At 44.5% G+C, this 12,186-nt stretch overlaps 1 protein-coding gene across 2 annotated transcripts in view; it reads left to right on the top strand.

The window, feature by feature from the left end:
* The window catches only part of LOC140208503 (NACHT, LRR and PYD domains-containing protein 3-like), a 39,795-nt gene that overhangs the window by 11,571 nt on the left and 16,038 nt on the right, over positions 1-12,186 (top strand). For both annotated transcript variants that reach the window (XM_072277215.1, XM_072277214.1), the window contains exons 2-4: positions 142-306; positions 8,023-8,114; positions 9,914-10,080. In XM_072277215.1, coding sequence (XP_072133316.1) covers positions 8,105-8,114; positions 9,914-10,080 — 177 coding nt within the window. In that variant the 5' untranslated portion in view covers positions 142-306; positions 8,023-8,104. The remainder of the gene's footprint in view (positions 1-141; positions 307-8,022; positions 8,115-9,913; positions 10,081-12,186) is intronic.

The raw sequence follows: 12,186 nt of genomic DNA, 5'->3' as shown, positions 1-12,186 counted from the left end.
AGGCTATGTAAAGTGTAAGGGACAGTTCCAGATTTCTTCACTCAGATCATGATATCTGTATACAAGATTTAAATTTCAGGTTAATGCTTTGTTCTCGTTTGTGTTAGTAACATATTTCATTATCTGTCTGGTTAAATTTAGACCTGCGGTGAGAGGTTTATTGGAAGAAAAGCCCACGACTGGAAGCGAACCACAACTGAAGATGAGGGAACAGCAAGAATTGAACCAGCCCGAGGACTGAGAGCATCAACTGGAGAGAACCCTTCTGACTCGAAGTTTCCATTAATTCAGCCAGGAGAAAGTTTGGTGAGTCTCATTTACTCTAACATTGGTCCTTTAGACATTGCACTTCTGTACCAAGGAAAATAGGAAATAGCTGGAATGAGACTAAATAAACCTAGATGTGCCAGTTATGTCAGTTGCAATCATTCCAGATCTGCTAATATGCCGTCGGCATCAGCTCTGTGAAGCCACGCACATTCCCTCATATTGTTTGCTCATTTCAAACTTGTCACTTCCGATTTTTCCTTGCTTTGTCTGTGAAATGCGTTTAGAATTTCTTCCCTCTATTAGACGCCGCAGTTGTTTCCTGCTGTAGTGATAACAGAAATGTGGAATTACCATGACTACTACTACATCGACTCAGGCCCGGGGGCCGGCGTCAGGCATGATGACAGACTCCCCACTGCTCCGTCTGCCTCATCAGTGTGTTCAGTTCACCTACATTAGCCGTGCCGCTGTCTTCTAGGACCGTGTTGACCATAGTCTTGAGAGGGCGCCCAGGGTTCATCCTCCCATGTTTGAGCTCCCATATGATGACTAGGCTGGCAGGTAGCTCGGGGTGTCGTACCATGAACTGCAGCAACATGTCATTAATTCCCCCGTCTATTGCAAGCTGCAATGATATACTTGCCCTCGAGTATATCGTCGTGCAAGCCTCTGCTAAGAGCAAACCCTCTTGAAGCCAAATGTCCCAGCACCACATTTCATTCAGTCCTAACTAGCAACAGCCAACCAATAAATAATACTTACATACCCTGGCGTCATAAACTATTTTTTTTTACCAATAAATTGTCAGAATCTGTGCTCAAGCAGACGTAGGTTTTGCAATGTTCCCATCTGACCCTGTAGCAAAGACACAGGTTACATCTGACTTGAGATGAACGAATGTCCACGCAGCCAGGACTGCTACAGCTGCCGGAGTCGGTTTAAACTCAGTCGTTGAGGGATGGGAAGCAGCCTGTTGAGTCAGATGATGAAGCCGTTGATATTAAGGAAGATGCAATGTTCAGAGAGACTGCGGAAGGATTAGCTGTGGATAGGGCATCATGTGATGAAAAGCAGCATCAGTTTCCCCTCCCCCTCCCCCGACTCCCCTTCTCACTCTCCTGTTTTTTTTTTACCAGTATTAATCACGGGAGTCAGGAACTCTTTCTGCTCACAGACCAGTGAAAGTAAAGCCTTTGATTCCATTTCAGAGCCCAGTTTCTTTATAAAGAGTGGTGTTGAAGTGTTTTCCAGATGAACATGGGGGAATGTGTAACGGAAGTTTGAATCAGATCAGCAGCAGCTTCGGAAAGCCGAGTGGTCCACTTATGCATTTGGTGCGTTGATTAGAAAAGTTCTGACAGTTTAGTTAGTGTAAGCCAATATAACTTCTGCATATTAATTATATTGTGGAACTGAATAGAAACACTACATTGATTAGGTATATACATGGATATTTATGAGTTAGTGTTGTACCGCAGCGGGTTGCGGATCGACCATGACTCATTCGGTGAGCTGGCCAGCACGGTACGGGACCGAGGGCCAGGCTCCCGCGGTCTCTGTCACTGACTCGACAGTCTCCCCATCTTCCGCGCGCTCCAGCTCACCACCCCTCCCACTGCCCACGCGCGCCCTCTGGCGGAGCGCCGTCACCCTCGCGCTCCCGTGCTGACGCTGCGCGTGCCCGGTATCTCCCGTGAAGTGACGTGAGATTTACTTGTCTCTCATTGGTGACAGCAAATGCCAATTTAGCATACCAACCAATGGGAATATGGGGTTTGTCATTAAGGAGTTCCCTCTCTAGACCCCGCCACTTGTTTCCTAAACTGACTCTTGGGAAAGATCCAACAAGCTTGTTGCTTCAATGCCGCTCTTCCTCGCCATGGAGTTAGAGGAGCTGCAAGGGCGACGGATTGAAGAGGGAGAACAGGGGGTTTATCTCCTCTGAAGTGGCGAGGACGAAGGCTTCAATACATTTGTAGCGGACACCGGTAAAGTGTTGACCAGCAAGTGCAGTGTGCAGGGGGTGGGGGGGGGGGGGATATTGAGAGCAAGTCACGATCTTTCTCTATGACACAACGGGCTGCAGGGACTCAGTGGCTGCCTTTTGTTTGAGCTGGCTGGGTTTAAACAGCGGAGTAAACAGACCCACCTTGGGCCAGCAGCCTGTCCCAGTAACACTCACAACACGACTGTCCCAGTGGGCGCTGTGGGGACAGATGTTTGGAGTATGGTTTCTCCCTGTCTGCATCAGCAATTTATCTGAGGGACAAAATGCAACATTTACAAGTCTGTTATTGACTGAAAACATTTGTATTTATTCTGTATTTTGCTTATGATACAATCATTGTCCAACTTATGTTCCGTTAATCGTCATTCAAAACATACATGAAAACCCATGACTACAGCCAAATACAACAGCGTTACTGCACACCGAGTCTTCTTGTTGGAAACTGCCTCGGTAAGATCCCTCGAGGGCATAGCCATTGTCTGAGTAATATTATCTATCCATCGTAGTGTCTGTCATCCTCTCCTTCTTGTTTTGCCTAACATGAGAGTCTTCTCCAAGGAATCCTGTCTTCTCATGATGTGGCCAAAATATTTCATCTTCTCAAGCCTCCTAGTGAGCAGTCTGGCAGTGTTTCTTCAAGTATTGACTTGTTGGATCTTCTGGCTGTCCAACGAACTCTTCACACTTTTCTCCAGCATCCAAGTTGAAAGGCGTCGATTCTTTTGTGTTCAGTCCAGCTCTCACAGCCACACATCACAACTAGAAATACCATAGACTTGACTCTACGGACTTCGGAGACAATGTTATGTGTCTGCGTTTCAGTATTTTTTCTAAATTCCCATCGCTGCCCTCCCCAGGAGTAAGCACCGATTAATTTTCTAGCTGCATTTACCATGTATAGAAACTGTTGAGCTGAGGAAGACAAAATCCATCACTGCTTCCACTTCCTTTCCACTTAATACGACGGAGTTAATAGGACTGCCTGGTTTTCTTAATATTGAGCAAGGAGCCAGCTTTCTTCTTTCACTTTCATTCGAAGCTTCCTCAGATCCTCCTCACTTTCAGCCATTAGAACAGTATCACCTGCATATCTGAAGTTGTTTATCTTTTGTCTGGTAATTTTGATTCCAACATTTTGAGTCCTCTAGACCAACATTCCTCATGATGTGTTCAGCATATAGATTAAATAAGTAGGGTGACAGAATGCAGCCTTGTCATACTCCTTTCCCAATCTTGAACCAGTTTGTTGTTCCGTGGTCAGTTCTGTTGCTTCTTGATCTCCGTACAAGTTTCTCATAAGGCAGATCAGATGCCCAGGTATCCTCATTTCTTTAAGGATTTGCCATAGTTTATTATGGTCCACACTGTTGTAGGTTTTAGATTCATCATTAAAACATAGATAAATACTTTTCTGGAATTCTGCTGATTTCTCTATTATCCAGCATGTGTTAGCAATTTTGTCTCTGGTCCCTCTGCCTTTTCGAAAACCAACTTGTACATCTGGTTGTTCTCGTTCCATACGTTGCTGTAGTCTTGCTTGCGTGATCTTTAGTGTCACCTTGCCACCGTGTGAAATTGCTCGGTAATTTGAACAATCCTTTACATTGACCTTCTTGGGAATTGGGATATAAACTTTTATTTTCCAGTCTAAAGGCCATTGTTAGGATTATCAGATCTGCTGGCAAATTGCATACAACACTTTTACAGCAACATCTTTTAAAGTTTTAAACAATTCAACTGGACCCCTGTCACATCCTGCAGCCTTTTTATTGGCGTAAATACGAGGAATTCTGCAGATGCTGGAAATTCAAGCAACAGACATCAAAGTTGCTGGTCCTGACGAAGGGTCTCGGCTGTACCTCTTCCTAGAGATGCTGCCTGGCCTGCTGCGTTCACCAGCAACTGTGATGTTTGTTGCCTTTTTATTGGCAATGTTTTCTATCACCCATTTGACTTCACTTTCCAGAATGTCTGGCTCTAGATTGTCGAGGGAGTCATTGCTGGTGTCTTCGCTGTTGGGATATTTTCTGTACAATTCTTCTGTGTATTCCTGCCATTTCTTTTTGACATTTTCTGGTTCTGTAAGGGCCTCCCCTTCTTTGCCTTTTACTATACTTATTTTTGCATGAAATGTTCCTTTGATTTCTCTAATCTTCTTGAATAGATCTCTTGTTTTTCCAGTTCTTTGGTTTCTTCATCTTCTTTGCATCAGTCTGTTAAGTAAGTTTTCTTATCTCTCCTTTGTCTTCTTGAACGTTGTGTTCATTTGGAGGTATTTGTTCCGATGTCCTTCACTTCTCTTCGCTGCTCAGCTTTCGCAGAAATCCATTTAGCTTTCCTGGTCTTCTTTTTGTTTGCAATGCTCTTCTGGCTTCTCTCTACCAGCTTCACTGCATATTCTTGAGGGATGCTATCAACATCAAACCTTACTTTACCTTGGTTTTCCTGGTGCTCTGCAGTTTCATTTTGAATATTGCATTGAATATTGGTCTGAGATTGTCGCAGAACGGGGGCATTGTGGAGTATGGGTGCACTGTTCGCTCAATACGGCAACATGGGGTAGTGAAGATGTGTTTACCACGTCGTCCTTCAACAGTCAGGGTACTGAGTGCTGGATTTGGGAAATTATTTTATTTATTTTTTTATTGAGATACAGTGAGCCGCGCTGCCCGTTAGGTCCCCCGAGATCATCTGGAGGAAACCCATGTGATCACAGTGAGAACCTGCAAACTCTTACAGGCAGCGGTGGGAATTGCAACTGGGTCATTCAAACTGTAAAGACATGTGTTAACCACTATGGGACCGTTGAATCAGTCGTTGGTGAGACTGTGTTTGTGGTACAAAGTATAGTTCTTGCCGCTATATGTTTCAAAAGGCTTGGGTAAAGTGGAAAGAGTGCAGAGACGATTTGCGAGTCTGTTGTCAGGGCCAGAAGGCCTCAGTTCTGGGGAGAGGATGACCACTCTGTTTTTACTCCCTGGAAAGTAGGAGACTGAGCAGCAATCTTACAGAAGTGTTTTAAATTTGAAGGGCAGAGTAAAGCATGGTTTATACTTCTGCATTAACTGGACGCTGTAACCTACGCAAGTGGCCTACGCGCATTGTGAGCATTTATACTTGTGCGTTGGTGTATCTGTGCAGCTCGGCAATTCCCGCACGTCACGCATGTGCACTCACCCGCCCACACAAGGCTTCATGGTCATGGTAGTGTCAGGGTAAACAAGACGCGAGCGTCTTTTTTCGTGCGAAATGTGTCCTCCATAATTTAGAACCATAGAAACCATAGAAACTACAGCACAGAAACAGGCCTTTTGGCCCTTCTTGGCTGTGCCAAACCATTTTCTGCCTAGTCCCACTGACCCGCACACGGACCATATCCCTCCATACACCTCCCATCCATGTATCTGTCCAATTTATTCTTAAATGTTAAAAAAAGAACCCACATTTACCACCTCGTCTGGCAGCTCATTCCATACTCCCACCACTCTCTGTGTGAAGAAGCCCCCTCTAATGTTCCCTTTAAACTATCACCCCCCACCCTTAACCCATGTCCTCTGGTTTCTTTCTCCCCTTGCCTCAGTGGAAAAAGCCTGCTTGCATTCACTCTATCTATACCCATCATAATTTTATGTACCTCTATCAAATCTCCCCTCATTCTTCTACGCTCCAGGGAATAAAGTCCTAACCTATTCAACCTTTCTCTGTAACTGAGTTTCTCAAGTCACGGCAACATCCTTGTAAACCTTCTCTGCACTCTTTCAACCTTATTACTATCCTTCCTGTAATTAGGTGACCAAAATGGAACACAATACTTCAGATTCGGCCTCACCAATGCCTTATACAACCTCATCATAACATTCCAGCTCTTATACTCAGTACTTTGATTAATAATGATTAATAAAGGCCAATGTACCAAAAGCTCTCTTTATGACCCTATCAACCTGTGATGTCACGTTTAGGGAATTTTGTATCTGTATTCCCAGATCCCTCTGTTCCACTGCACTCCTCAGTGCCTTACCATTAACCCTGTATGTTCTACCTTGGTTTGTCCTTCCAACGTGCAATACCTCACACTTGTCTGTATTAAACTCCATCTGCCATTTTTCAGCCCATTTTTTCAGCTGGTCCAAGTCCCTCTGCAGGCTCTGAAAACCTTCCTCACTGTCTACTACACCTCCAATCTTTGTATCATCAGCAAACTTGCTGATCCAATTTACCACATTATCATCCAAGATCATTGATATAGATGACAAATAACAATGGACCCAGCACTGATCCCTGTGGCACACCACTAGTCACAGGCCTCCACTCAGAGAAGCAATTCTCTACCACCACTCTCTGTCTTCTTCCATCGAGCCAATGTCTAATCCAATTTACCAACTCTCCATGTATACCTAGCAACTGAATTTTCCTAACTAACCTCCCATGCGAGACCTTGTCAAAGGCCTTACTGAAGTCCATGTAGACAAGATCCACTGTCTTCCCTTCATCCACTTTCCTGGTAACCTCCTCGAAAAACTCCAATAGATTGGTCGAACATGACCTAACATGCACAAAGCCATGTTGACTCTCCCTAATAAGCCCCTGTCTATCCAAAAGCTTGTAGATTCTGTCTCTTAATACTCCCTCCAATAACTTATCTACTACCAACGTTAAATTTACCGGACTATAATTTCCCGGATTACTTTTCGATCCTTTTTCAAACAACGGAACAACCTGAGCCACTCTCCAATCCTCCAGCATCTCAACTGTAGACACTGACATTTTAAATATTTCTGCCAGGGCCCCTGCAATTTCAACACTAGTCTCCTTCAAGGTCCGAGGGAACACCCTGTCAGGTCCCAGAGATTTATCTACTTTAATTTTCCTCAAGACAGCAAGGACCTCCTCCTTTTCGATCTGTACAGTTTCCATGATCTCACTACTTGTTTCCCTTAATTCCATAGACTTCATGCCAGTTTCCTTAGTAAATACAGATGCAGAAAAAACTATTTAAGATCTTTCCCATTTCCTTTGGTTCCGCACATAGCCGACCACTCTGATCTTCAAGAAGACCAATTTTATACCTTACAATCCTTTTGCTCTTAATATACCCTGTAAAAGCTCTTTGGATTATCCTTCACTTTGACTGCCAAGGCAACCTCATGCCTTCTTTTAGCCCTCCTGGTTTCCTTCTTAAGTATTTTCTTGCACTTCTTATACTCCTCAAGCACCTTATTTACTCCCTGCTTCCTATACATTTCATACAACTCCCTCTTCTTCTTTATCAGAGTTGCAATATCCCTTGAGAACCAAGGTTCCTTATTCCTATTCAATTTGCCTTTAATCCTGACAGGAACATACAAACTCTGCACTCTCAAAATTTCTTCTTTGAAGGCTTCCCACCGACCGATCACATCCTTCCCAGAGAGCAACCTGTCCAATTTCGGAGGTCTGTAAGGCTTTATGGAAAGCATTACAACCAGAGTTCCTTCCCTGCCCTTCAGTCGCCCAATGGGAAGCTATTGCAGCGTAGGATGACATGCGATACAATGAAGCGGACCGATCACAGTTGTTGCGTTCTGTGTTGCCGCGACGCGCGATTGAATTTTGTGAGAGGTGCGCGTCGCAGCAATGCAAGCTGTCGCGTGGGGGTCCTTATCAAATTTGCGTAGGGTTTGCGGTGACGCAGAGCTTACGGCGACGCGTTGACGCAGAGTATAAACCAGGCTTGACTGACTCACTCTTTTATTTGTGTACTTCAGATCATCGCCAGCAGGTGGTGCTTTCTTCCACCCAGACGGCGGACAAGCAGCCGACAATCAACCAACGTCATTCAGAGTCAGAATGGACACAGGTATGTTCACTGGGCTCTCTGTCATTAAAACTCTGGCATCATTGTACACGCGTAGTCAAATCATCAATAGTTCAGAGGAATAAACTTGGGCGCTAAAGGGGCACAGCAAAACGTGCCATTAAACGGGGTCATTGACCCTACCGGTAAAGCGACCTTGAGCACTGGAACAATTCACCAGGTCCAGCGCAGGGACCTAACAACGGGAATGGTCGAATCACTCCGCTCACCGTGCAGATCTTCACCTGAGTGAAAGGGGAAGGAGCTCCTGAATAAGGTGGGTATGGGTGAAACTCAGACAGGAATACAGCAGCGGGCAATGTATCTGTCCAGGGAACAGACAGAATTTCCGTCAGTATTTGTTACATCCTGATGTGGGAAATGCCTTCAACAGACAGTGAGAAACAGATGCTGTTTTCTGTTTGGAAGGCCAGTGGTGAATTCCCCCCGGATTTCCGGGTTGTTGCTCAATGGAGCTGAGGGGAGTTCTCGGTGTGTTTTCTGCGGCCGAGTTAAGGAGCGTTATATTGTGGGAGAACGGGCTGGGTGCGGGAGACAGTGACAGAGAAATTTTAAACAGGGAATCTGAGTGGGCTACGGAGGCATTGAATGTCCTTGGTGAATAAGATTAAAGTAAAACAAGAGGGTAAGTAGTGAGGGCAGCACACAAAATGGTGGAGGAGCTCACAGGTCAGGCAGCACCTATCGAGGGAAAGGAACAATCGACGTTTCGGTTTGAGGAATCTTCAGCGGAGACTTTGTACATTGATTTCAGTGTTGTCTTGGCCACATCAAATAGAGCAGGAATGGAGGAGCATTCTTCTGGGTGAAGGTCTGTGACCAGTAATCTCCGCAAGGCTACTGGCTCGCTATGTGTCATGTGTGATGTAAATAACTTAATAATAAACTATGTATTACTCAAAATGATTAAATAGAAAGAATCACGTAGGTGGATTGATTCGTCGATTAACCAACTCGGCGGAGTTGTGTGAATTTGGGACTGTTGTCAAAATGTTCAGCATCCAATGAGAAATATGAACAGAAAGTCACCGAGTACAGTTAATTCGGGCAAATGTGAGGAGTTGCACCTTGGGAGATCAAGTTTGCTAGCGATGTGCACAGTGAATGCTGGGACCGTTAGGAAGGCTGATGAGTGGATGGGTCTTGTGATGGATGGGCATAGCTCCCTGAAAGTGGGAACACAATTGGCAGCGTGCTAACGATGAGTTGATGTGTGAGTACGTAATTTTTAAAGTTGTGCTGTAACTGGATGAACTGTGGTTAAGAGACAATCTCAGTATTGTGCACAAATCTGGTAGCCATATCATGAGAATGATGTAGAGGCTCTGGCGAGGGTGCAGGTGAGTTTCACCCTGATTACAGAATATTGGCTTCTGGGAGAGGTCGATCAAGCTTGGATTCCTTTCTCTGGAGCGTCGGAGTCTGAGACCGCTATCTCAGAGAATTCATAAATTTATGAGGGGCAAAGCAAAGTTCGATAGTCCATGACTTGGTGCAAATATCAAGCACTGGAGTGAATAGGTTCAAGGTTAGAGGGTAAAGTTTAAAGGGGATTTAGGATGCATGTTTTCCACAGAGAGTAATCGGTGTCTGGAATGAGCTGCCGAGGGAGGGACTGGAAACAGATACTCAGCAGCATCTGAGAGGGGTTTGAACTCATGAGTAGGCCGGGAACGGAGGGATATTGACCATGTTCCTGAAGATGGGATTGGTTTAAATTGGCATCGTGTCCGCATACACATGGTACACTCAAATATTTTACGTTCTATGACTGACTACAGATCTGAATTCCGCAATCTCGGCCTTCCTGTCAAATTGTGAGGATCACCAACTGTTCCAGTTGACGAGATTCTACATGGAGCGACTGGAGCAGGCGATTGAGGAGGGTGTGGAGGGAGTCAGCTTCATGTTAATGGGCGAGGATCACTTCACCGGGCCAGAGTATCACGTAAGTGGTAGGAACATAGACTGAGTTTAGATTCTACTGAATCAATCACAGACTGACAGAACCAGTGTAATGTTACCTCTGGGCTATGAAAGTCCTGCAATGCTTGTGGTCAACATCAAGAACAGAGTTTTTGTTTGCAGAAACCAACCCAGGCCTCTGTTAATATTACTGAACACATTCATTTTTAGACAGGTTAGGATACAGACAATGATTGACAGGTGAATTTGGTGACGTGACACTTGATGGACATTGCAAGTGGACAGAGAACCACTGACATCACATCATGTTCCCAATGCTCGACCTTAATGGCCATTCAGCAGACTCTCTTGATTACTCCCGGGTTTCCCACAAATCAAATATATATTAACTTATTTCTCAGCTCATTTCTCGAGTCTACCTTCAACTCCATCATCAATTGAACAGGCAGGACTGAATATCGTCTCTCTTTTCAACTACTGACCCTCTTTCATTTGATCAAATATTCCAACAATCCTCATGGTTCAGTTACCTTCTGTTCCTTGTCACTGTTCCATGTTGAGTTTGTAATTACCACAGTTCCTGTTAGCACTAGGAACTGCAAAATAATATCACTGAAAATCGTCCAAGCATCTGCAGATAACACAGAATTACCAAGAAATGTCTTTCCAATGGTCCTCCTGTTACTGGGACACATTCACCTATTGCTCACCAGACTGAATTTTAGTGAAGAGCCACATATTATCCCCAACGCTAACATTCCACATGCGACAGCTGACAATTTCAATCCAATCAACCTTCCCTCTCTGTATTACTACCATTTGACTTTGGTCTCTCTGACATGCACAAAAGTCCTGTAATTACTGTCTGCTCCTCACTGCTAGTTCCCAGCTGTAGGCTGACACTGGACTCATCATGGAGCCGGGCAGTTAATTGTGAACCTGCTGCGGTCACCAGAGATTCCCCCTGGGAAAATCAACAGTGACTCTGTCATAGTTTGACTTAGCCATAGTCATCGAACTCTACAGTACAGCAACAGGCTCTTCGGCCCATCAGGTCCACACTGACCTATTATATGCCTAGTTGCATTGATCTGCACACCGACAAGAGACATCCATGCCACTTTCATTCATGTACTTAAAGTAAATTGTTTTTAAATGATCAAATCGAATGCACATGTACCACTTCCGATGGCCGCTCGTTCCATACTCTCACCAGCCTCTGAGTGAAGAAGTTCTCCCTCAAATTTCCTTTCATCTTTCATCCTTAATCTATGGCCTCTAATTCGAGTCTCACCCAACCTCAGTAACAGATGCCTATTTGCATCTACTCTATCTATACCTTTTATAAACTTTTATACCTCTATCACATCTCTCCTCGTCCTCCTACACCCTATGGCAGTCCTAACCTATTCAAACTTTCCCTCTACCTCAGGCCCTCAAGTCCTGACAACACCTTGTAATTTTTTCTGCACTCGTTCAATCTTATTGATATCCTTCCGAGAGGTAGGTGGGCTGCGTGCGGGTCGGTGGGACTAGGTGAGGTTAAGCGTTCGTCACGGACTAGAAGGGCTGAGAAGGCCTGTTTCCGTGCTGTAATTGTCATCTGGTTATATGGTTACATTGCTCCCAATTAGCCTCTGCAACATGAATTTCAACATAATATCCCAACTTCTGTATTCGATATTTTGATTTAAGAAGGCCCATATCCTAAACGTTTTATCAGGACATCTACCTTTGACAACACTTTTAAGCAATTTTGGATCTGTATTCCCTGATATCTTGGTTTTACCGCACCGCTCATTGCCAAACCACTCAATGTCTTAATGCTATCCTAGTTTGTCCTCAAATAGTGCAACACCTCACACTTGTCTTCATTAAATTCTATCTGCCGATCTCCACTCCACCTTCTTCCAGCTGTTTCAGGTCCCGCTGCAAACTCTGATAAACTTCCTCGCCGTTACTACCTAGATGTTATCCACAGATTTACTGACTCAGTTTACCACATTATCATCCAGATCCATGAAGCACACCACTAGTCATAGACCTCCAGTCAGAGAATCTCTACTGCCTCTTTTAGATTCTCTCATGAATCCAATATCTAAACTAACTTACTACCATGTCATGAATG

This window comes from Mobula birostris, chromosome 13, assembly GCF_030028105.1.
Source record: "Mobula birostris isolate sMobBir1 chromosome 13, sMobBir1.hap1, whole genome shotgun sequence".
Lineage (NCBI taxonomy): Eukaryota > Metazoa > Chordata > Chondrichthyes > Myliobatiformes > Myliobatidae > Mobula > Mobula birostris.
This window is presented reverse-complemented; position numbering and strand designations above follow the sequence as displayed.